The 25293-nt window shown below is 52.2% G+C and overlaps 1 protein-coding gene across 1 annotated transcript; it reads left to right on the top strand.

The window, feature by feature from the left end:
• Positions 1-14911: 14911 nt before the first annotated feature.
• Positions 14912-23138, top strand: LOC123585279 (histone H3.3A). The gene is made up of 4 exons (XM_045453263.1): positions 14912-15038; positions 16517-16667; positions 17915-18068; positions 22482-23138. The coding sequence occupies exons 2-4, from the start codon at positions 16540-16542 to the stop codon at positions 22608-22610; spliced, it is 411 nt and encodes a 136-aa protein (XP_045309219.1). The 5' UTR covers positions 14912-15038; positions 16517-16539; the 3' UTR covers positions 22611-23138.
• The last annotated feature ends 2155 nt before the right edge of the window (positions 23139-25293 follow it).

Below are 25293 nucleotides of genomic sequence, written 5' to 3'. Positions count from 1 at the left end.
CTTCGGCTCAGGTCACGATCTCGCGGTCCGTGAGTTCGAGCCCCGCGTCGGGCTCTGTGCGGATTCTGTGTCTCCCTCTCTCTCTGCCCTTCCCCCGTTCATGCTCTGTCTCTCTCTGTCTCAAAAATAAATAAACGTTAAAAAAATAAATAAACATTGGGGCGCCTGGGTGGCGCAGTCGGTTAAGCGTCCGACTTCAGCCAGGTCACGATCTCGCGGTCCGTGAGTTCGAGCCCCGCGTCGGGCTCTGGGCTGACGGCTCAGAGCCTGGAGCCTGTTTCCGATTCTGTGTCTCCCTCTCTCTCTGTCCCTCCCCCGTTCATGCTCTGTCTCTCTCTGTCCCAAAAATAAATAAACGTTGAAAAAAAAAATTTAAAAATAAATAAATAAATAAATAAACATTAAAAAAAATTTGAAAAAAAAGAAAGAAAAGAAACACAGTCCTGATACGTGCTACGATGTGGATGAACCTTGAAAACCGTTATGCCACGTGAAAGAAGCCAGACATCAGAGGCCACTGACTTTATGATTCCATTTCTACGAAATCTCTAGGCCAGACAAATAAATGCTTGGAGACTGAAAGCAGATTGGTGGGTCTGGGGCCACGGATGGGAGGATGGGCGTGGCTACTGATGAGGTCAGGGTTTCTTTCTGGGGTGATGAAAACGTTCTCCAAGCATGTGGTTGTGTGCACAGCTCTGTGAGTATCCTAAGACCCCACAGCTCTGTGAGTATACTAAGACCCCTGAACTGCACGCATTAAAAGGGTGAACCTTTGGGGAGGCGAATCATAGCTCAATCAAACATTTTTTGGTAAACAACTGAATATCAATGTATCAGAATATCCTGCGGTTGTGTTTTTTTGTTTTTTGTCTTTGGGGGTTTTTTAAAATATTGTTTTAGTTTATTGATTTTGAGAGATTGAGCGTGAGCACGACTGGGGGAGGGGCAGAGAGAGGGAATCCCCAGCAGGCTCCGCACCGCCAGCAAAGAGTCCCACGCGGGGCTTGAACCCACTAACCGCGAGATCATGACCCGAGCAGGAGTCAAGAGCCGACCGAGCCACCCAGGTGCCCCTGTCTTGTCGTTTTTTTAAGCGTTACACGGAAAACGTTTATTTTTCATTTACCACTCGCGTTTAAATTACGGGAAGCTCCGGGGCAGAGGCACGTTCCTCTGCCGGCTTAGTTTGATCTCCAGTCACCGCGTTCTGAGCGCGTTCCAATTAACTCGTCCCTTGGCGCAAGATGCGCGCTTCTGCGAACAGGTGGAAAAGACGCCCGCGCCCTGGGGTCTCCGGACGGGACTCGGGCCGCTGACCCTGCATCCTGCAGCCGACGCTTGCTTTTTGGAAAAAGAGGGCCGTCCCCCTCACCCTGAGTCCACCGGGTGGTGTAGCCTCTTCTCTCAGCGTTCTAAGACGCCTTCTCTCCCGTCAAGCCCACCCTGTCCTTTGTGTTGAAGAAATATCCCTGGTGCTACTTTCGCTTCGACTTGCCAATGCACGAAGGTTCATCTTTTGTTGAACGAGCGTATCTCGTCCTTTGCTGGCACCCGTTTAGTGTCTCGTGCAGAAGGACCTCATAGCCGAGGCTCCACCGATTATAGGACTTTCCGGCGCTGACCAAGGTGACCAAACTCTCGTCTCTAAGTGCCTCCCTGCCACACGGCCGGCCATCGCGGCCTAAGAGCACCTATGAGCCGTATTCCCTTCTCCTGGATCTTGACCTCTGAGAGCAAGGCTCTCCACGCGCCCCGAGGCTGCCCGTCGGGGTGGACACCCTACAGTGTCACTCACCTGAACACACAGAGGAGTCACACACGCTGAACGACACACGCTGTCAGGAGCCCGGAGGTGTTTACTCAGCACACGGATGGCCGTTCCCCACTGTTCCCACCGTGTCGAGGTTCAGTCTCCCCACGTCGGGGAGCTAATGACAATTGCCTGTTTGCCTCTCTGCTGAAGACACCGATCTGCGTGACGGTTCAGCGGGTGACAGCAGGGAAGCTGGGGACATTGCCGCGAGCCTGCAGCCCGCGCCTCTGTCAGGGCTGGTCATCGGGGCCAGGTTTCGCCAGTTCTACACCCGTCTGTGTGCATCTGTGTGTGTGTGTGTGTGTGTGTGTGTGTGTGTTTAGTTCCGTGTACGTCTCCATTTCCCTTTTATTTAGGCTGCTGGGCGCTGCTGGTTTGTGACCACAAAACAGGTGTGATGGCCACCACCGTCGAGAGCCTCCCATCACCCGTCTCGCTGGTACGTGGCCCTTCTGGCCAGCCATCCCTCCTCCCGTGCACCTGGCCCCTGCTTGCCATCTCTATAATTTCGTCGTTTCACGACGGTTAGACGAACAGAACGACACGCTCTCGCCTTCCAGGCTGACTGTCTCCACCGAGAGGGCTTCTTTGGCCACCCATCCAGGTGCCCGTGTACCCGCACCTCCTTTGGTTTAGATGCGGAGTCATATGCCACGGTACGGATGGACCACGGTGGAGGCCACCACAGTGGAGGCCATCGGTTTGGGCACTGGGGTGGGGAGGGGTTGTTTCCGGTCTGGGGCCAATACGAAGGGAGTCACGATGAACATCCGTGCGCAGGTTTTGGTGTGGATGTAAGTCTCCGTTTCCCTGGGACGGGTTCCCCGGGCGGTCACGGTGGGGTCACGTGGGACGTGCTGACTTAATGATGAAGGACCCAACCACGGTCCTTCGGAGACAGGCTGTTCCATGTCACACGCTCTCCGGCGACATCCACGTGGTCCGATTTCTCTGTGTCCTCGCTGGCATTTACTGTTGTCATCGGTGTTTCTTTTAGCCATTCTGATTATACATATATATTTTTAAAGTTGAACAAACATGCATCAGACTTTTGGCAGAGTGGTTATTTCTGGGGTTTGTGTGTGTGTGTGTGTGTGTGTGTGTGTGTGTGTGTGGAGGGAAGTGCTTAACACAATGGAGGATTTTTTACTTTCTATGTTGTATATTTTTATAGTGTTCAGATTTTGCCTAACTCGGGGCAATTTTGCGTAACTGAGCCCGGCCGGCTCAGCGGGTGACACGTTTGACTCTCGATCTCGAGGTCGTGAGTTTGAGCCCCACATCGGACGGGGAGTCTACTGAAAACGATGTCTTTTGTGGGTCACCTGGGGGGGCTCAGTCGGCTCAGTGTCTGACTCTTGGTTTCAGCGCAGGTCGTGATCTCACGGTTCGCGAGTTCGAGCCCCGCATAGGGCTCTGCGCTGGCAGCTTGGGATTCCCTCTCTCCCTCTCTCTCTGCCCCTCCCCAGCTCTCTCTCACGCTCTCTCTCTCTCAAAAGAAATAAACTTTAAAAAAATTTTCTTTTTTTGCATAACCCAGTGAGTGTTTGAAATCTAAAACTTAGCGAGGATTTTTAAAGAGGTAACAGGGAAAAAGTAAAGTATTATAAACTAGTCTGGGGAAGAGCTTGCCCGCAGAGGAAGGGAGAGGTGGGCGGTAGAGGGGAAGTTAGCCTCGAGGGAACGTTCTCTCTGATGGAGCCCAGAAAAGAAACCAACAAAAAGGGGAGAGGCTGATAGTTCCGGACGGAGGGAATGTCTGAGAGTTGGCTCTTCCCTGTTTGGCCAAGACCCTCCCTCCTCTGCCCTACTCTGCGTCCCTCTCCCTCCTGCATCCAGAATTCTCTATACAACTGAGAGGCAGGAGGAGGGAGAGGCGAGGCTTCCTGCTCTCCAGCACAACTGTACCCCAGTCTCCCAGGCACCCCTCACAGCGCCCCGGGACCACTGTCTCCCCTGGCCGGTACGGGGACCCAGAGCAGGAAAGTGAGGGGACACCCAGGTCTCTGAGCCCCAGGAACGCCGGGGAGGGTGGTCCGGTGGGGACGTCTGCAGGGGAGCAGGACCTGGTGCCCGATTCCCTGGATGTTCTTGATGAACCAGGAGGCCACGGTTGAGCCACGGAGAACCAGACCGTGCTGCCTGAAGATGTGGTCGCCTTGGCCCCCCCCTGAGGAATAAGGCCCTCGCTCTGCTCTCTTATTTAGGCTGCCGGGCGCTGCTGGTTTGATGACCACAAAACTAACAAGGGCTTAGGGACGCCACCCCCGGGGCCGGTCCGGTCCTATCATCCCTGTTCTGTGAGGCTGGACGGGGAAACTCGCCCCGCGCCTCAGCTCTCTCGGCCATAAAATGGGGGGATTTGCTCCAAAGTTTCAGGAGAATAAAAGACTTACACAAGGAAAGCACCTAGAATAACGCCTGGCCCTCGGCGGGCACCGAGGACACATCGGCTGTAATCAGTCCAGAGGGAGCGGCGGAAGGGGCCTCCCGGAAGAGGTGGAGAAGGAGAGAGGACCGAGGACAGGCGACGAGTCCCCGAGAGGAAAGCTGGGGCCCGTCTGAGGTTGTCCGTTCACGCCGAGACTGGTGTGGGGTGTTCGCTGTCTAACAAGAAATGCGCTGGGCCAGGCAGAGCTAGGACAGGTATGTCTGGGCTCCGTCTTCCGGCCACCCAGGGAAGGGGATGGCGGGGTGGCCCCACGAGGACAATGTGCTGATCCAGGCAGGTAACTGGGGCTGGAGGAACAGGAACCCACTGGAGCTCGCCGGGTCCAAAGAGGGTGTAGAGGGCAGGGCCCTATAGGAAATCTCACTTCTTAGATCCAAGAGCAGGGAAGGGGGGCAGGGGGGCGCGTGGGTGGAGCCTCAGGGGACCAATGGATGCAAGGGGAGACTCCCTTCTGCTCTCCCAGGGGTTCTGGTCCCTTCTGCCCCACCTCTCCCGGGGCTGCTCTGCTCATCTCTGTCTCAACCAGTGCCCTCTGCTTAATTTTCTCTCCCACGGCCACTCTCGTCTATCAGATGCCGGCAGCTAATTCACAGTGTAGCCCGCCAGCTGGGGGACCGAGGGCCAGACTCCCAGCCCCGGTCCGTCAGCAGCGGGCAGGGCAGTCCGTCCGCCTCAGCGAGCGCATCGCCCCTTGAGTTTCCCCGCAGGATCGCTTTGCGTTTCTCTTCTCGCGTCGCAATGTCAATGTGAAGACAGAAATTTGGGGCCTTTGGGTTGAGGCTTTTCGTGCTTGGTCAGACCTGTCCACGTTGCCCTCCCACCTCCTAGGCCCAGAAGATTCCGGCTTGGCCCTCTCCAGAAATCCTTTCAAAGAACACAAAGGCCGGCCCCCCCCTCCCCCCCACTACCTCTCACGCCCACTCCGCACAGCCCTGGCAGGTGCAGAAGTAGCCTGTCTCCCTGCGAGTGTCAGGTAGGGAAAGAAGCGGTCGGCCCTGCCTGCCCACTGTGGTCATGCGTCAAACCTCAGGCATGAGAGACATTGGCTCAGTAAATTCCTAGGGAGCCTCCTGGGCAGGTGGCCGTGACCCTCTCCTGCCAGCAGAAGGACCCAAGGGTACCGAATGCCACAAGGAGATGCCGCTGTCCTGCTGGCCCTCACTCAAGAGACAGACGTAGGCAAAATGGTCTAGTAGGTGACGTTCGTCCCCAGTATGTCCTCCCCTCCCCGCATCTCCCTCCAAGTTTCCAGCTGGTAGCATGCCTGGGGTGGGGGGGGGTCACCTGCCCTCCCCAAAGCCCCTCCCCTCCTGCCCTCCCCAAAGCCCCTCCCCTCCTGCCCTCCCCAAAGCCCCTCCCCTCCTGCCTTGGGAGCCCTGCTCCCCCAGAACAGGTGGCCCATCTCACGGAGTCCCCAGGTCCTAAACACACAGACCGGACTCCCCTTCCCCAGCAATTTCTGTGACTCTGACGTCATCGCCTGTAAACCGGGGGCAGGGGAAGGGATGATTTCTGTGCCCTTTCAATTCCAGCGCACAATACACGATGCCTGTTTTAATTAACCCTTTAATAGAACGAACAAATGACTGAATGAATCTTCAGGACTTTCATCAATACCTTTGTATTAAAACTAAATTTGGAGTTTATGTAATAGCGGCCGGGGGGTGGGGGAGGCAGGGGGGCACGGAAACCAGAAAACCACCATAAAAAGGAGCATCTGGTTTTTTCTCCGGCCTCCACCCTGGACCGGGCGCTGAAATGAGGCTCTTCTCCCAGGACAGGCAAAGCGGTCATCTGAACTCCCCCCCACAAAAGCCCCTAAATCATGGCTAAGAAGTTGTAAACTTTCGTACAGTGTTTCTGTCGGTCAGGACTGACGGACCTGCCTTTGTACAGAATGACGACACCTGCCAACAGAGACGCTTCCTGGGTCGGATAGTAACTCAAAAGACCCATTGTTTTAGCCACAGGAGGGCAGGGCATCGATTTTATTTGGTGCCCCGATATCTAACGCTGTCCTGAGACGATGGCACCATGGGTGGCCTTAAGTCACTGGCACCACAGTGGCCAGAGCAGGGCCCTCGAATAAAGCCATTGGCATGATTCGTTCTGGCTGGCAGCCGTCATTGCCCGTTCACATGTATGTATGTGCGGGAGCCAGGAAAATAATTCCAATTTCAAACCAGGGGTCCAGTTGCCAGACTGTAACGTCAGGCCACATGTCCTGGTGTTGTTGGTTGTGAAAATGCGCATCACAATATCATATGGTTCTAATTGTACTTAGAAGAATTTTTGCATGAAAAATCTTTCCACGATAAAAGCCATATAATCATATTACTAACATTTTGGAATATTAAGAAGAAAAAGATCCCACCCATAATACCACTAGCCTGGTGTGTAGGTAGGCATACACAAGTATATAATTTTCCCAGCACGTTACCAAAATAAACACACAATTTTATATCCTACTTTCTCCAACCAAATTACCCTTTTATACATTATTTTTTTTAACATTTCATTAATTTTTGAGAGACAGAGAGCTTGGTGGGGGGGGGGGTGCAGAGAGAGAGAGGGAGACATAGAATCCGAAACAGGCTCCAGGCTCTGAGCCCCACGCGGGGCTCGAACTCGCGACCCTGGGATCATGACCTGAGCCGAAATCAAGAGTCGGACACTCAGCCAACTGAGCCACCCAGGAGCCCCCAAAACCCTACCGTAGAAAGGAAAGTACAGGTACAAAATGGACAAGAAACAGAAGAGATGCTAGAGATATTAAAAACTGGCCGGGGGTCTCTTTAAGCCAGGTGAGCAGGAGAAAAAAAAAGATAACGCACACACCGCCTCGTAGGAAAAGTCTTCCTTCTCTGCGAATCCCTTGGAAGGCGCCGTTGCCCCGCGTCGCCTTTCGAGCTCTGCTCATAGATGTGCTACGTGGGAACGACTCTCGTTTTGCAACGTGGTCGTAAACGAGGGCCAGACACAGACCAATCGGCTAGGCTCTGACCCAGGGACAGGGACATCAGCACTCGCGGGCACCTGCGGAGTCAGGTCCTTCCCACAGGGTTTCTCCCCTAATAAGCCGGGATCAGGGCGCCTGCGCGGCTCAGTGGGTTGAGCGTCTGCCTTTGGCTCAGGTCACGGTCTCACGATTCGTGAGATCGAGCCCTGCGTTGGGCTCTGTGCTGACAGCTCGGAGCCTGGAGCCTGCTTCCAATTCTGTGTCTCCCTCACTTCCTGCCCCTCCCCTGCTCATGCTCTCTCTCTCTCTCTCTCTCAAAAATAAATAAACACTAAAAAGAAGAAGAAGAAAAAGAAAAAGAAGAAGGAAGAAAGGTGTTTGGTAAGTTTCACTGCTCACATGGCAAATGATTGATATTTACCCTCCTTACAGGAAGATTTTTGCATTTAGATACTAATCTCTCTGAGGGGCGGTGGCTCAGCCGGTTAAGCATCCAACTTTGGCTCAGGTCATGATCTCACAGTTTGTGAGTTCTAACCCCAAGTCGGGCTCTGTGCTGACAGTGTGGAGCCTGCTTGGGATTCTCTGTCTCCCTCTCTCTCTGCTCCTCCCCTGCTCGCAATCTGTCTCTCTCTCAAAAATAAATAAAGATTAAAAAAATTAAAAACAAAAAAAACAAAAAAACATTGTGGAGAAAGGTTAGGACTCGTCCCCTCCCCAACGCTCCCTGCCCCGGAGGCTTCCACAGAACCCCGAGCGCCTCCCGACGATGCGTCACCCCAGGCTGAGGGTCACCCCTTTCTCAATGGGGCAGGAGCCACATTTTTCCCTTTGTAGCAAATGCCTCACATAGAGAAGGTACACAGTAGGCACTGAATAGATGCTGTCAAACTGCCCTCGTCACCCCTCGTGAGCCACTAGAAGGCCCGGGAAAGACCTGTGGGCAGACCCTGGCCTCACATCTGTAAAAGGCGACTTTGCTGTTCCCACTTTGTCAGGAGCCGGGGTCACCTTCTCCCAGTTTTTATACTTCAATTTTTGCTGATGAGAGAATACAATCTTACTGCAAAAAAATTAAAATCTGAGGGCGCCTGAGCAGCTCAGTCAGTTAAGCAGCAGATTCTTGATTTTTAGCTCGGGTCGTGATCTCGTGGTTCACGGGATTGAGCCCCGAATCGGGCTCTGTGCTGGCAGCGTGGACCCTGCTTGGGATCCTCTCTCTCTGCTCCTCCCCTGCTCGCTTGCTCTCAAAAATAAAGATGAAAAAAGAAAAAGAAATTAAAATCTGGGAAGCATAGACTACAATAAAGTAAGAAACAAAAATCTAACCCATCCAAATACCCACTACGTTTTAACCGGAATTATTTGGATCGATGTTTTTTAATTTTCTTTTCCCATTTGCTAGCACATATACTGACTTCTAAATTTTCCAAGCACTGGGCCGATTAGGAAGAGGGATTCTATGCCCACAAATGAAAATTTGTAGGGGCCCTTAGTGCAACAGATAAACTTTTAGTGATCTCTCTCTCTCTCTCTTTTTAATTTAAGAGAGAGCTCACACCCTCGAGGGGCAGAGAGAGAATCTCAAGCAGGCTCCATAGTCAGCACAGAGCCTTACACAGGGCTCAATGTCACGACCGTGAGATCTTGGCCTGAGCCAATCAAGAGTCAGATGCTTAACTGACTGAGCCCCCAGGAGCCCCTTGGCGATCTCTTAGTGTTGGAGTTTGTTTCCTGCTAAGGTTAAGGGACGGAGGGACAGAACCTTGCCTCTATAACGACAAGAGATGCCCCATCAGTGACTCCTGGTAGGTAGCTGTGAATAAGCCACTTTGGTGTCCAAGATAGCCCAGAAGAGCCAGGAAAAGCTGATCACCCTTGGAGGGAGTGCAAAGGTATTATCGGGGATAACTGAGTCTTATATAAAGTGGGGGGGGGGGAACCTTTCTCCATGGAATAATGGACTTTTCCTGTCGATGCTGAGTAGCACTGGGGTGTCCTTGCCGAGTATCCGGAGAAGGACAGCTCTCGCAGGCCCAAAGATGGCCCAGGTCGATTCAGTCTCTCTCTCTCTCTCTCTCTCTCTCTCTCTCTCTCTCTCCCCCAGGGAGATGTTAACGCTCCTGTGGACCCAGCACAGAAGGATCTTCCCCCCTCCCTCCTGTCCCTGCAATCACCATCCTGCCGCAGAGACTGAGGCACATTGTGGGGCTTCGAGTAACCTGTCTACCTCTTCCTTAAGCCTCTTCCCTAACCCTCATGTAGGAGTACCGGGCCGTGCTATGCCCTGGGGGACACTGACTGGCTACCCAGCGGGGGACGGAAGCCAAATCAAGCATGACGAATCCTCCCAAGGTGACCAGGCCCTGCCTGCCTCCAAAGAGGGCACGGCGTGCACGTAAGAATGAACACGGCCATCGCACACTGTGGTCATACACGGCAGGTGACGCCTTCTGGAAACGGTAGAAGCAGAGTTGGTACAGTGAGCCCGGAATCTGTCAGTGCCCCATACCCATCCTTTCTAACTCTAAAAAAAAAAAACAAAAAACTTCCCAGGTGCCACTCGCTTGGTGATTCGAGGCGTGGCCCTGGGCCTCCAGCCTCCGAAACTGCTGTCACTTCTTGGCACGCCCTCCTCACGGCAGGCCGACACTGCCTGGTGGAACCAGGGCACCTGTCTCGTCATTTACGGAGAAGGTGAAGGTCTCCCGCGTCCAGGGAAGGCATCCCCGATGTACACAGGGGGCCCGGCTGCAATCCCACGGCCGCTCGGGGAGCAGGGAATACGGAGGGGACGCCACGAATCATTGACAGTGCGCCTGAAATCAATAAAACATGAATAGTGACCGCCCCAGGCCAACGGGCAGATTTCACGCTCACATCCTCATCCCGAGAAAAACATTTCCAACTGCCCTCTTCCCGCTGAGAATACAAGGAAACGTGTGCAAGGAAAGGCACATCTTTTCAGAAGCGCCTCTCCTACGAAATGCATCTCACGGTCGATTGCAAAACCCTGTGTAGTACAGTTGCTTTTTGTTTATTCTTCTGTCGTATACTTTTTGAAAAATGTTTTTTTAAGTTTACTTATTTTGAGAGAGACCAAGAGAGCAGGGGAGGGGCAGCGAGAGAGGAGAGAGAGAGAAAAACCATGCAGGGGCCACGCCGTCAGCGCAGAGCCCAACGTGGGGCTCACACTCACAAGCCACGAGATCCTGACCTGAGTCAGATGCTTAACCAACTAAGCCACCCAAGCACCCCTTATTTTTTTTTAAAGTAGGCTCCACGCCCAACGTGGGCTTGCACTCACGGCCCTGAGATCAAGAGCTACATGCTCAGGGCACCTGGGTGGCTCCTGATCTCATGGGTCGTGGGTTCGAGCCCCGTGTCGGGCTCTGTGCCAACAGCTCGGAGCCTGGAGCCTGCTTCGGGTTCTGGGTCTCCCTCTCTTTGCCCCTCCCCTGCTTAGGCTCTGTCTCTGTCTCTCTCTCTCTCAAAAATAAATGAAACATTAAAAACAAATAAAAAGTATCCAAGCCCTTGCTCCCTCTGCGATTACAGTCTAGGTGGAGAGACCACAAATCAGGAAGCAAGTCAGCAAAATATCAGCTTGTGAGCATTGCTGTGATATGATCCCAGGAAGGTGACAGAGGACAATATGGGCGGTAGGGATGGGAACACAGGAACTTGGGGTCGTGCCCTGAGATCTCAGAGCAGCCCAACGGTCTGTGGGCTATCGGGGGGGACAGGAGATAGGTCCCTTCGGCCCTAAGGACTAGGGCCCCTGGGAGGGCGGCCTCAGCAGCGTGGGCCAGACCTGTGCCCCATGGTGAGGGCGGCGCCCCCCCACTCACGGCTCCACGTGATATGAGCACAGCCCCTCCCATCCCTGCCTTAGTCCTGCGGGGCGGGGAGCAATCCCATCGTGGACAAGGACACGAGGAATACTCACGCCAGGCCCCCCGAGGAGCACTGGTGTGTCCCCAAATGCGGCCGCTAGGGTTGGAGGCAAGGAGGCGAAACAGGCTCCCGAGGCAGACCTGAATTTCCGTCTCCCTGCCGGGTACTTCTCTCCACTGTAGCGCACAGGCCCTTTCGGTGGTGACGCAGGCGCGTGTGCCTGCTACAGCTTTGAGCTGCATGATTATTTGTAAATACTTGACCTTTCAAAAGTTCATTGGATTTGGGGCGCCTGGGTGGCTCAGTCGGTTAAGTGTCCGGCTCTTGGCTGCAGCCTAGGTCATGATCTCACGGCTCATGAGATCGAGCCCCGTGTCGGGCTCTGTGCTGACAGCTCAGAGTCTGCTTGGCATTCTCTTCGTCTCTCTGTTCCTACCCCACTTCCGTGCACTCTCTCTCCCTCAGAAATAAATAAACTTTAAAAAAAAAAGAATTTAAAGAGATCTTCATTATAAAGTCTTGAGCGGGAATGGAATATGGCCATTTCAAGCATAAAACTTGATTTAAAATATTATGTTCACAGACACAAGCTCAATGCTGCCAATTGAAACCTTTGAAAACATCTTACTTGGGAGTGTTACGCTAGTTTCATGGTTAATATCTTCCTTAAGATGCAACCAGTTTTGTTTAGTGATTATGTAATGCAGAAAAATGAATAATGAAATTTTTTAAGCAATGGCTCCAAATCCCCTCCACTTTTCTTTCGTGTACCCTACAAACAGGATCCCTTTCTAAGAGTAAAAAGATAGGAGAAAATGGGAAATACCGCCTGACAAGACCAGTGAGGTAGCTCCCTGTGAAAACAGCCCCAAGGTGGCTGGGCTGCAGCCCCAAGGTGGGGGTTCCTTATACTATTCTTTCTACTTTGGTCATATCTTTGACAATTTCCAGGAGCGATCCCCATCCTGTGAGCGCCGATTGTCACCAGAGCTGTGGGAGCCCCTGTGTGGATTTGAGCAAGGATGCAACTTCAGCTGATTTACCTTCTATAAAGGTGAGGAGAGACAGAAGTGGGTCATCCTGAGGACTTTTCAGAGGGAGGGACCAGCAGGACCACGAGGGGGAGAAGGGGGGTCTCCAGGAGGATGCCTGTGCTTCCTGCTGTGAGGACTGAGTAAATCACGGTGCTCTTTACTGGGCAAGACTGAAGGGCAAAACAGTTCTGGGGACAGCACTGGGATCCAAAGCCTCAGGATGGATTTTTCGATAAAGTGCAAAGGAGAGAATGTATACATAAGAGATTTAATAGACAGATCAGCCATTTATTTGACTCCCACGATACCTACTGAAATATCTATAGATGAAATGATGTTAAAAAAAAAAAGTCTGGGATTAGCTGCAAAAGAATTCAAGTGGGAGAGGCAGGACAAGTGAGTAGATGAAATGCGAGACTGGTTACGAATAGCTCATTTTTGAAGCGAGATGATAGGTGCATGGGGGTTCATTACACTATTCTTTCTACTTTGGTCATATCTTTGATGATTTCCATGGCTAAGGACGTACAGCAAATTCGGAAAGGTCCCTAACCGGGAGTGGAGTTAGGGTACTAGACCAGCGGAGAGAGACAGATAAGCCTGCTACTATCCTAGACTTCACATTCTTTGGGGGAAGAGACAGATAATACACAAGTAAACAAATAAGATCACAGAGCCCGATGCGGGGCTTGAACCCACGAACCGCGAGATCATGACCTGAGCCAAAGGTGGACGCTTAAGCGATTGAGCCACCCAGGCGCCCCAGCCAAGAGCTTGAGAAGGAAGAGCCAATTCAGGACTCACCCTGGTGTCCCTTCAGCATCCTGTTTTTGCCAGGGCAGCTCTCCCGCTCCATCGCCTGGACTGGAAAGCCTTCTTCTGTCGGCTACAGCTTTCTGCCACTCGTAGGAGCTCCAGAAGACCCTCTTCCTGTCCCTCGTCCAAGCGCCTCTTCCTAGCAATGTTCCTAGAGATGATAAGCCCTATGAGGACAGGATTGTTGCTTGCGCAGTCACCGCTGTGTTCCCAGCATCCAGAATTGTGCCTGACGCGCAGCTGTCACTCGATATATATTCACGCAGCGAGAGTGAACTTCCAGAATCCACCAGGTAAGTAACCGGACACGTACCCGGGTGCTTATGTATTCCACTCCACAACTAGAATGAACTTGTGGCCTATCTTCACAGGGATAGATAACACTTCCATTTCACAGATGGACAGCTCAGTTGGTTCAGATCATCCAAGACCCGAACGATTTCGTGTAAAAGTCTCTCCCTTCCTTAGGAATATTTTTTACAGCCAAAAAAATAGACGCTCTGGAAAAATGGAGCCCGTGAAGGGAACGTTACCCACGTCATTTAACATTTCTCGAGGAGATAACGAATTTAATTGATGGGGCACAGCTTTCCTGGATCGATTCAACAGCAAATATTTCGCTTCCCTGAAAACAAAACAGAACAAGCAAAACAAAACTCTGCTCGGCCCCAGTGACAGGAACTCTCCGCTAGCAGCTCTGCCTGGGCTGTTTTTTGTTTTGTTTTGTTTTTTGCATGTGTGCTTTTAGGAGAGGCTTCCAGATCGCATGTGCTCTGCACAGCAACCACGGACACTTAACATCCATTAAATAATAATGAGACAGGAGGCCTGGAGTTTTTCTGCTGCTCCCAGGTCTGTCCCTTACTTAAGTGACCTTGGACAAACCCATTCCCTCCCTGCTCTCTGATTTCCGCGCGCCCGTTTCAGGGTAATGTTTACGACTAAGGTGCTTTATAAAATCTGGGGATCGCGATTGGCACTTCGCCCTTCGCCCGGGTGGCGTAGCTCCCGCGGTATCCCCCGGGGATGCCCGCAGGAGCCCCGGGGGAAGCGTCCGCGCACCGCCGTGCCGCGCTGGCGGGGCCGTCCCGGGGACGGTCCGGGCGTCCCGGGCCGCGGCGGGTCGGCTTCCCGGGCTACCGAGGGCTGGAAGGCGGGTGAAGGCGACCGTCCCCGCACCGCCCCTCCCTCCCGGCCGCCGCTCTGCGCCGCGCGCCAGCTGTGCGGGCCGCCCCGGCCGGCGGTCCCCGGGCTCCGGGCCGCGGCCGCGGGAGGCCCCGGGCGGCCGGCGGGGAGGTGCGGGGACCGACAGGCGGGCCGCGCGGCCGCGCATTGTTGTCGCGCTCGCCGAGCACAGCCATCTTGCGTCGGGCGGCCCGGCGCCGCCACCTGCGGGGAAAGTTGCGCGCGGGCGGGCCGTCCGCCCCGGGGCCCCCGCGGCCGCGTAGCACCCCCCCGGGCCGTCCCCCCCGCCGCCGCCCCGCCCCCACGCCGCCCGCAGGCCCGGGCGTTCACCGGCCGCGCCCGCCGCCCCTCCCCCACCGCCCCTGGGCGCCCCGACCCCGGGCTCCGGGCGCGGGATGACGTGGGCGCCAGCGGGGTGGGGGGGGAGGAGGGGGCGGCGGGCGGTGGGGGGGGGAGCCGAGCGCGGGCGCGGGGCCGGGGACGCGCGGGCCGGCGGGCCGGCGGGCGGGCGGGCGGCCGTCGCGGCGGGAGCCGGCGGCCCTCCGGCACGTCTTTTGTGTTTGTACACACTCGGCGCGAGGCGGCCGCGGGGAGGGAGCTGGCGGCGCGCGGGGGAGGGGCGAGCGCGCGCCAGCGAACGAACGCGCGGGGGGAGGGGCGGGGGCGGGGCGCTAGCGGGGGCCGGGGGCGGGGCCGAGCCTTCCCTCCATTGTGTGTGATTGGCTGGCGCGCGGCGCGGGGGCGGGGCGGCGTGTGTTGGGGGCCAGCCTCGGTGTCAGCCATCTTTCAATTGTGTTCGCAGCCGCCGCCGCGCCGCCGTCGCTCGCTAACGCCAGCGCCGCCTCTAGCTCGCCGAGCTCCAGCCGAAGGAGAAGGGGGGTAAGTTTCCCCGGCCGCCCGCCTCCCCGGGACCGGGCCCCGCTCGCCGCCCGCCGCCGCCCGGGCCCCGGCGCCGCGGGCACGGCGCCCCCCCCGGCCCCCCGGGCCCGGCCCGCAAACTTTTTGGCCCAGAAATGGAGGTGAGGAGCGAGTTTCCGCGTCCCCGAGGCGGCGGCGGCGGCGGCTCTCCCCCGTCTCTCGCCGCCTCAGCCCCACAGCAGCAGCCGCCGCGGCGCCGAGCCTCTCTCCCTCCTCCCCGCGCCCCCGGCTCCCCTTTCTTCGGCCAAATCCCGCCCGCCGCCCCTTCCCGGGACCCCAGACCCTCACCACGACCCACGCGGGCCCCTTCCCTGCCGCCCCCGGGCCCCGGGCCCCGGTTTTCGGGCGGGAAAAGGGGGGAAATCGCCGCCGCTTCGCACCCCGGGCTAACTCGCTTTTTGCTGCCTCCCCACAGTTGTTGCTGAGCTTCACCATCTTGTCTCTCTTCTCTGGTCACCGACCATGTTTTCTCCCCCGTCTCTCTCTCTTCCCCGTTTCGAGAACGGAGGAGAATTTTTTCAGAGAGGGACATTTTTTTTTTCTCCTTTTTTGGAGAAGCGGAAACTTGATGCATTGGAAATGCAAAAAAAACTTTTGCATTTTGGAGGGCGGCACGTGGCGGGGGATCGGGGCGTTTCGGAGCGGCTTGGGTGCGTCGTGCCCCCGGGAGGAAGGGGCTCCGGGCGCCGATTGTTGGCGTGTGGGTCGGGGCGCTGGGGGCCGCGGCGGGGGCGCGGGGGGCCGGGCCCAAAAGTTTCCGCGGGCCGGCGCGGGCAGCGATCACAGCCCGGCTGCGGGGCGCTCGGCTGCGGCGGAGCCCACGACGGCCGGCCGCGGGACCGGGCTTTGTGGAGGGCCGGCCGCCGGGCGCCGCTGTCCCCTCCCGCGTCCCCGGGCGCCGTGTTGTCAACACGCTGTGGAAACGCGACCCCAGGCGTGTTTTCAGAGCTTCGCCGGGGTCCGTCCGCGGCCGGGCGCCCGGCGGTGGGGGGCGCGGGGCGGGGGGGGGGGACCGGAGGCTTTTTGCCGAAATTTGACTCGACCTTTCTGTGTTTTGTGGCTTCGTTCTTTGGACTTGTTTGCGGGTCGGATGTTTGCAGACGTTTCTGATTTCTACTTTAATTAAAGAGAGGGAGGCCGAGGCCGTTAAGGGGGTCTTTTTGTTTTGCCGTCGGTCTTTTGAAGGATGGTCGGCGTTAGAGGTCCCAATTTCCGAGTCCCACAGTTTGTTTCGAGAAGTCCTGTCTGGGTGGCAGGCGTGATCTGCACCCTGGCGAATTATATAACATGACGGACATTGTTGGGGTTTTTTTGTTTTGTTTTGTTTTGTTTTGTGCTGGGCCTAATTTCCAGCCTGGTGGGGGCGGGGGCCGGCAGTGGCAGGAAAACTTGAACGTCTGGGGGGTCGTGTGTATGATTTTTGTTTTTGATGCTGGTAGGTAAGTGAGGAGGTCTCAGTACCATGGCTCGTACAAAGCAGACTGCCCGCAAATCGACCGGGGGTAAAGCACCGAGGAAGCAACTGGCTACAAAAGCCGCTCGCAAGAGTGCGCCCTCTACTGGAGGGGTGAAGAAACCTCATCGTTACAGGTATTTTTTTTTTTTTTTTTTTTTTTAAAGAGGAAATAGTGGGATAGAGTCCCTCTACGGAAGCAGCAATTGTAAAATATAATGAAAAGATGTATAACCAGCAGACTTTTTGATCTAGGGAAACCGATGTTTTTCCCCTTTTGAATATTTGCTAATACTTTAAAAACGTATGCGCGTGTGTGTCCCAAAACATAGTGTTGGGTTTTGTCGGAATGTTTTATTTTGAAGCTACCCAGAGCCCAAAGGAGACCTACTGAATCACCGATGATGTTAATGAGATAGATTCTCATTTTATTTAGTTGTTATGTTAGTAACGTGTGTTTTTAAAATAATAAAGTGCTTTTTAAGTACATATGTGAGGATGGACACTCGTTTTTGGCAAAATAATACATTTTGATACCAATTCTATTTTAATAAGACTCAAGGTGGGGTGTTTTGTTTGAGTAAAGTTCTCCTTCATTTACTTAATTGGTGTATTTCCTTGTTAGCAGTCTGGTGTTGAGCTCTCCTCAGCAGTGTTGTTAAGGGCATCTGCCGTTAGAGGGCAGAAGCTGTCTGTACTTAGCCTCTGCAAATGATTTTATAGTTACTCTAAAATAAAAGCTCATAGAGTGGAAGAAATAAGTCAGACTTGAGGTTCGTTTTTGTTGACACTTGGTAAAAAAAAAAAAAAAAAAAAAAAGATGCACGAACACTCTGCCCTGTGGAAGGCACACCATGCCGTCAGGAGTATCCAGACTTCATCATTCCTGACGGATGAGCCGTAGTCAAAGTAAACGTGTTCTGGGAAATGGGCCTTGAATATACCTGAGTGTGTTTTTAAATGAAGCCCATTGAGTGGTGTTGGTGCGTCTTTTAGAAGAAGCAAAGCTAGTAATACCAAATTGACAAGAGTCTGAATGTTGACTTTTTATTAGTGGCCTCACACCCTCCCAAGTAATGATACGTTATTGACGCCCTTATGTTAAGACGAAGAAAGTGAATGGGACTCGGATAAATGCCCTGCTCAGAATCTCCTTTCATGTTACGCTTTTTGCTTTCAAGGAATTGTTCTGTTACTCTCGACAGCTTTGAATATTCAGATCATAAACTGATGAGGGAAATTTCATACCCAAGCTAAAAAACAGAAAACGGGTGGTTTATTTTTTGGAAAATGACTGGATTTGTTAAAGCTAACCGCTTATCCTCGTATGTTTTTGTATATGTCCGATAACCATTTGTTTAATGTTGTTTTGTTTTGTGTTAAGGCCTGGTACCGTGGCACTCCGCGAAATTAGACGTTACCAGAAGTCCACTGAACTTCTGATCCGCAAACTTCCTTTCCAGCGTCTGGTGCGAGAAATTGCTCAGGACTTCAAAACAGACCTGCGCTTCCAGAGCGCGGCTATTGGTGCTTTGCAGGTAAAGTGGCGGGTGGGGACGGCTCTGAGAGTCGGCCGTCCTGCTGTGTACCAAGAACAGTGCTAAATCTTTCCACGTGCTTTGATCGGCACAGCCCGTAAGGTGGGCCATACCTTTGCTTCACCGTTGAGATGTCAGAAAGGTTAGGTTGCTCAAGGTCATACACACCGAAAATGCGACTTGAACCCATTTGGGTGACAGTCCTCATTTGAACCCATCTGGCTCCGAACGGTATACCGTTCGTTCCGGTATACCGTCTTTCAGTTTTTTAAACATTGTGTTGAGAACGGTGTCTCGAGGAAGAAAGAACCCTCTTGTTCGGTCATGGGTGCTGCGGGACATTACAAAGATGTGGGACTAAGGTCTGTGTTGGTCATCAGTTTTAAGCAGTGATCGCTGGAAAAGGCATGGAGAGTTGGTGTCTTTCTGGATGTGCAGAGGCCACGTGAGAGGGGAGCGCGGTGTCGGTGGGGAGGCTGTGCACTGAGCTGAAGGAAGCACCCAGCTAACTGGCATGGGCTTGGCCGTAGGGAGAAAAGGTGTGCTTCAATATCACACCGTACGCGTTAAGGGGCAGGGATGTCCGGACAAAGAGGATTATGGATTTCCGCTTAAATGGGAAGCACATTGAATTTAATCTCCACACCAGGTGTCAGAACTCTGAGAAGTACGGTTTTAGAGGTGGTTACATATCCATAATATTTGTGTCTTGTGCCAGCATTAAAACTTGAAATGCCCACGGGTAACATGCTTGATTAGGGGGGAGAATATAATTAATACCAATCACTAACGTGTAACCTGTTTTATATTGTGTTTGGCATGTTTTAGATCGGTGTATCTCAGACTCCTGCCTCCATGAGAGCAGGGGTTTGGAAGTGACTAAAAGTGCGGATTTCTAGGCACCACAGACGTGAATCAGAATCTCTGGGGGTGCGGGGACCACAGTCCACATACACTCCATTGGAGGATTGTGAGGCTGCTGTTGCCGTGGCAAGCTTTGGCTTTACATGTGAGGGAGATTTGATAGGTGGGTTCTATGCTGAAGTGCGATTGGTTGAGCTGTTTCTATGGTTAGTCTGAACTGGGTTTGATTGGTGGATTCCAGGAGTAGGCATCCATTAAATTCTCAATGAATTGAAATTACTGAAATTTCAAACTACTAAAATCTTCTAGCGCTGGTACTTAAAACTCTTTTTTCTCTTTTAATCGTTGTTTACCGTAAGGTCTCCTTTCGTCTATCACTACAGTTGCAAGTCACATTTTGCCCGCTGTATTTTCCAAGATTGTCAAGCATTTGATACAAAGCTGCTAGTTTTGGTTCCTAGTCCCAGTTAGCCAGGACTGTGCTTAAAGAACCCATTATACTGGGAAGTCCCAACGTGTTCGTGTTTAACGGTCGGTCTGTGGTAGAGCCTTGTAAATGGAGATTACTAAGCAATCTGGGCAAAACACTATTGTCTTTCCAGTTCATGTGTAAACTTCATGGTCACTGGCCCGAAGGTGTGTGGTTTAGGTTAGCAAGTGTTCCTGTATTGGTTTTGAGCACAATGTTTCCTTCTGCTGCCTGTACTCCAGCAGTTAGATGGCTCTTGTTTGGAAAGAGTAATCTTTGTTACCAGTTTTTTTGTGCACGTGTTTGCTTTCTGTATCCACGCACTTCAGTTCTCTTAAAGACAGGGATGGAGAATTTGCTGGTGGAAATAACAGAAGAGAGCAGTTGAAATAAAATTCAAAAAGTCACTTTATTTTTGGTTTAGAATCACATCACACAGTTGACAAGTTTCCTAATAGAACTAAATGAGACGGGGAGGTGGTGCGGGGGGGTGGGAGGTAAAGAAATTAGTCTGGGTTTGCCATACGATACTCAGGAACGAACGGACTTAAAATCTAACCTTTGTCTTTAACGTCTGAGAGTTTGGACTTGAGGTATCCTCGTGTTAAAAACGTAGACATTGGTGTTTCGAAATGGTGGGAGAATCAGACATTGAATATGGTCAACGCGTTGTAAATTAACATTTCCTTCTAGTTGTAAGATACTTTTTTCTTTTGCCATTATCTCAAAATTGGTTTGTTGGGCTATAAATTTATGTGGCAGTCTTTCATTCCCATTAGAGCCTTCCCGTTGAGAAGGTTTTAGGATCTGTGTAATAGAATTAGAAATATATGGGTCATGGTCAAATCCCCCGTGGGTATAGAATACTCTCCCAGAGCCGACCAGACATAACCCTATAAAACCAGTAGCCGGGCTCCAAGACAGAAGTGAGAATGGCCACGTGCCATTCGGAGCAGTACCAGGGAGCCCATGGATCATTCTGCTCTTAAATGGTCTCAGAACCACAGGACCTGTTGGCTTGTCCATCTAGCAGCTCACAGTGCTACGTTTTGCAGAAGCATTCTGGATGGGCGTGAGGCCGGGTGAAGCAAAATCAAACTGGTGTCTTGCCTGAGGAACGTCAGTCCTATCTGATGCGTGTGGTGAGCCCATCAGAGCCCACACTATGCCTTGGTCTCCACACCTCTCACCCATTCCTTAGAATGTTGTAAGAATGAATCCCTGGCTGTTAAGGGCTTTTGCCTTCATTACACCCTTTGGAATGTTTGCATGGAAAAGATGTAAACTTACTTGGGGTTAGATTTAAAAAGCAAACATTTGTTGAACATCTACTCCAAGGCAAGGCGTTGGGAGTAGAAAACAAGACTCTATTATAAAGTTACGTACATAAGAGGGTGGCTCTGGCTCTGCTGTACGAGGCCAGAGAAGCAACAGGGAGTCTGGAGGAAGGAGTTCAAGGCTTTGTGCCCTTGGGAGCTGGGAGTGGAAGTGCTTGCTTCCTCCTGCTCAGAAAGTCTGAGCTAGGCCTTAGTGGGTAGATAAAACCTGACTCTTAAATGCAGCAGGAGGCTCCTGGGGGGCCCAATCAGCTAAGCGTCTGACTCTTGATTTTAGCTCAGGTCAGGATCCCGCGGTTCCCCCACATCCATTAGTATAGAGATTCCTTGGGATTCTTTCTCTTTCTCTCTCTCTCTCTCTCTCTCTCTCTCTCTCTCTCTCTCAAAACTAAATAAACATTAAGAAAAAACGCAGCAGAAGAACATTGTAGGGGTTGTAAAATTTAGATGAAACAAGTTTTCATAGAAGAGAGACATAAGGCAAAAAAGTTGAAGATACATAAATGTGAAGGGCGTACTTTTTCATAAGATGATAATGTGAACCAGTTGAATTAATTGTTGCTGCGTTGATGCTTGGGAAAGCAAGTCTCCGTAGTTTTATTGCAAAATCACAAGCGAATCTGCCTATTCCTGTCTGCATATTTTGTGTTATGTAGCATAAGTGGCTGAAATTGCTCAAGTGTCGGGTGGCATCATTTTTAGCTTTATTGTTACCTAAGGGTTCCAAAATGGAAAATATTTTTTTTATTAGGACAAAAACAGCAACTACAGGAATCTTGGTTTTTCTAAGTATCTTGATCAGAGGAGTAACTTTTCTACAGAGAAGGCGACAAGGCCAGACAGCCCCGTTTAATGCTCCTGACCAACTAAAACAGCTGGGCGGGTGACTGGACTGGTAAAACAGTTTCTGCCTCTCGGAATGAGGAAGCAAATGTGACTTCGGCTAAAGGACTCTTTAGCTTTTCAGACAGCTGTAAGGTCTGCTAACCTGACTTGCCAAGTGTCCGTGAACAGTTCCTACAGCTGGCGGTTTCTGAGTGGTGATAGAGAGAGGGGGGTGCCTTCAAAGACTCCTCGAGTGTCATGAGAAAAACTGGAGGGATCCATATTAATACGAGAGGGGAAAAGGTCACTGCGGGTTGGGGAGCACAGAGGAAGGTGCGCTTGGAGGGGGCACATCTAGGCAAAACAGGTCCAAGAATGTAAACAACACCAGCGTGTTGTGCTCTGGGACCCGTGGGCCCCATGTGATAGAACAGAGGTGGAAAAGAAAAGGTTGATGGGGACCATGTGATGGAAGCCAGTTGTCCGCTGTGTTGGATTATTGGCAAGCAAAGGTTCAGGCAGATACTCCGGGGCGAGCGGGATTCGGGATGAGGAGGACGCTGGCGAGCAGACAGGATTAGAGTCTAAACTAGAGTTCCTGGATTAAATGGGATTCACCGAAGACATTTCGGTGGATAAGAGATGGTGTGTTAACAGGAGAAAAATCAAAGCTTAGTAATGAAATCGTTTGACTCTTGTGTAATTTGCTGAAGATTTCCAAGCTCGAGCCTTCCGCTTTTCCTAAACTGCCTTTCAGCCTGTCCCCCAGGTTTTAAAACGTACCCGTTTGGTGAACAGGTCAGCGTCTTCTGGAGCGGCTTTTCAGAGGTCCGAAAACCTCATCATCTGAACCGTACAGACTTCCCCGTGACGGGTGCTAATAACGCCATTGATGCCTTTTTCTTTGCTCCTTTGCAGGAGGCAAGCGAGGCCTACCTGGTGGGCCTCTTCGAAGACACCAACCTGTGTGCTATCCATGCCAAACGTGTAACAATTATGCCAAAAGACATCCAGCTAGCGCGCCGCATACGTGGAGAGCGTGCTTAAGAATCCACTCTGATGGAAAACGTTTCATTCTTTAAAAAAAAAAAAAAAAAAAAATTTCTCTTCTTCCTGTTATTGGTAGTTCTGAACGTTAGATATTTTTTTTCCATGGGGTCAAAAGGTACCGAAGTATATGATTGCAAATGGAAAAATCGGGGACAGAAATCAGGTATTGGCAGTTTTTCCATTTTCATTCGTGTGTGAATTTTTAATATAAATGCGGGGACATAAAGCATTAATGCAAGTCAAAATGTTTCAGTGAACACGTTTCAGCAGTTCAACTTTATAACAATTATAAATAAACCTGTTAAATTTTTCTGGACAATGCCAGCATTTGGATTTTTTTAAAACGAGTAAATTTCTTATTGACGGCAACTAAATGGTGTTTGTAGCATTTTTATCATACGGTAGATTCCATCCATTCACTATACTTTTCTAACTGAGTTGTCCTACATGCAAGTACATGTTTTTAATGTTGTCTGTCTTCTGTGCTGTTCCTGTAAGTTTGCTATTAAAATACATTAAACTGTACCTGCTTTTGGTCTTTATTCTCACCCCTGCCCGTGTAGTTCAGTCACTTGAACCGTTAAGAATCATTTTAGTGCCAAGCGGTTTGTCACCTCCCGTCTGAGACGAGACCGTTGAGAGACGGAGAAAGGATACGTTTTGTGTGGAAAGGAAGCTGGAGCTGTTGGTTTTCCTCCTGGTTTAAAATTTGCAGAGAGTAAATCTGTTCGTGAAAACCAGATCTTGACCCTTTGGATACGTGGTGCTCCAAACGGGCGAATCCCCACCCACCCGGCGGAAGCACATGGAAACGGGGAAACGTTCTTCCTGAGGCCTGTCCATTGACAGACCTGCGCCGTTGAACTTTGCTCGGCAAGTGTAACGGTAAGTGTGGCTCCGCAGCAAGTGTGGCTCTGCAGCGAGGGCCCTGGAGGCGCGTCCACCCCGAGGTGACCAGTCAGGCCTCGAGACTTGCTTCCCGGCCGGTTTCCCTCAGGGAGGGGAGCGCGCGTTCTGTGGCCGGGAACGCGGCCCTGGTGGACGCGCTGGTTCTAACGCCGCAGCGCGTGGAACTGCTCCCGAGTCCGGCGGAACTAGGTCATGGACGGGCCGAGAACAGTCCGGGAGAACGTTGGGCTGCTGTGCCGCTGGTTCACGGGCTCTTTCTTAACTTCATTTTCATTTTTTATTTTTTATGTTGATTTATGTTTGACAGAGAGCATGAGCGGGGGAGGGGCAGAGAGAGAGGGAGACACACATTTTAGAGCCTGCTTCCAGTTTGTTGACGTGGGGTCATAGTTTTGTGTTTGTTCTTAAGTAAACTCTCTGCTCCACGTGGGGCTTGAACCCTGAGGTCCGGAGTTACATGCGCCACCGACTGAGCCGGCCGGCCGCCCCCTAAGAGCCAATTTTTAATGAGCTTCCTCAGTCCGGTTTTGGCAGGCGCGCACAATAGGCTCTCGCCGCCTGTTCGTGGAAACGGACGGGAGAGCGGGCGTCTCCGATGGGGTAGGAGAGGCCGCGCTTTGAGCCGAGTCCTTTAGGATTTGTACTAAACTGTGCTTTACAAAGCTTTAGTTGACAATAAATTTCAAATATTAAAAAAAACAAAAAAGCTTTAGCTTTGCCAACTAAAAAACCTGTTTCTGCCTTTCGCATGAAGGGGTCACAGTACCCGTTAACCCATCTGGTTGAGTGAGGAGGCCTTAACTGCTGCGGTCCGGGCACGAACATACAGTAAGTCGCAGGTTATAAAACGGGGCGGTTAGAAGCCGCCCGGGACCGCATAGATGAGGCTGGCGCTCTGCGCTTGCTGTGATGGGCTCGTCCCGATATTCCACGGTCTGTCAACATCTGACGTGTTCTATTCCGAGGAGGCAGGGAATTCATTCCTACTTACAAAGGAGGCGATAAACTTCAGGAGGATTATTCTTCGTTACCGGTGTGTACGACTCGCACAGTTTTAGTTCGGGGCCGTTGCCGGCCCCTTGGTCCCTGGGTTCATGTTCAGTAGCAGGCTGGTAATCCTCTCCCACGCTACGCTTTGGAATCCTTACCTGACAACGCCACCCGGGAAAAGTGCCCAATCGGATTCGCCCCCAAAGTGACGGGCGGGGGGGGGGGGGGGGGGAGGGGGGGGGCTGCGGCTCAACTCCATACGCCTGGTTAAGGTCAGTCTTCCACGTCTTCAACAAGCTGACCCACTTTGGAAGACCAAAGTAACTTGCCAAAACAGCCAGTTAGCGCCTCTTACGCTTCCAGAAAATATTCCTAAAGTCTTACAGAAGAAAAACCCGACATTACAGGGTAAGATACAAATAATTTTAGGTTCGGTAGGTCTTGGGAAATCAGGGGAATACTTGAACTAGGAGAACTTTGGGGCAGGAATTTGGAGACCGTTCTCTTAAGCAAGTGGAGCGAATGTCACCTGGCTGATAGACTTGGGTGAGCGGGTGCCCGAAAGTGCCCAAGTTCTTTCCCCTCCGATCTGCACAGTCTAAAACCCGAGAGGAAATAAATTCCAATTTGCAGGCTTGACCCTATCAAGGATCTGCTAGATGCTGAGGATGTAAAAGCATAAATGCCCCCAACTCAACAGCTGGGACGGGGTCACCCTTCTCTACCGATGTCCTACATGAAGAAGCTTGTCCGAGGTCACAGTTCACCCAGACAGGATTTG

Source organism: Leopardus geoffroyi, chromosome C3 (assembly GCF_018350155.1).
Source record: "Leopardus geoffroyi isolate Oge1 chromosome C3, O.geoffroyi_Oge1_pat1.0, whole genome shotgun sequence".
Classification (NCBI taxonomy): Eukaryota; Metazoa; Chordata; class Mammalia; order Carnivora; family Felidae; genus Leopardus; species Leopardus geoffroyi.
The sequence above is the reverse complement of the archived record's forward strand: the minus strand, read 5'-3'. Positions and strand labels throughout refer to the sequence as shown.

Coding starts and splice junctions, on each gene's coding strand:
- LOC123585279 (XM_045453263.1), top strand. CDS start 16,540: ATGGCTCGTACAAAGCAGACTGCCCGCAAATCGACCGGGGGTAAAGCA. Junction 16,668..17,914: donor AAGAAACCTCATCGTTACAG/GTATTTTTTTTT, acceptor TTTTGTGTTAAG/GCCTGGTACCGTGGCACTCC. Junction 18,069..22,481: donor CGGCTATTGGTGCTTTGCAG/GTAAAGTGGCGG, acceptor GCTCCTTTGCAG/GAGGCAAGCGAGGCCTACCT.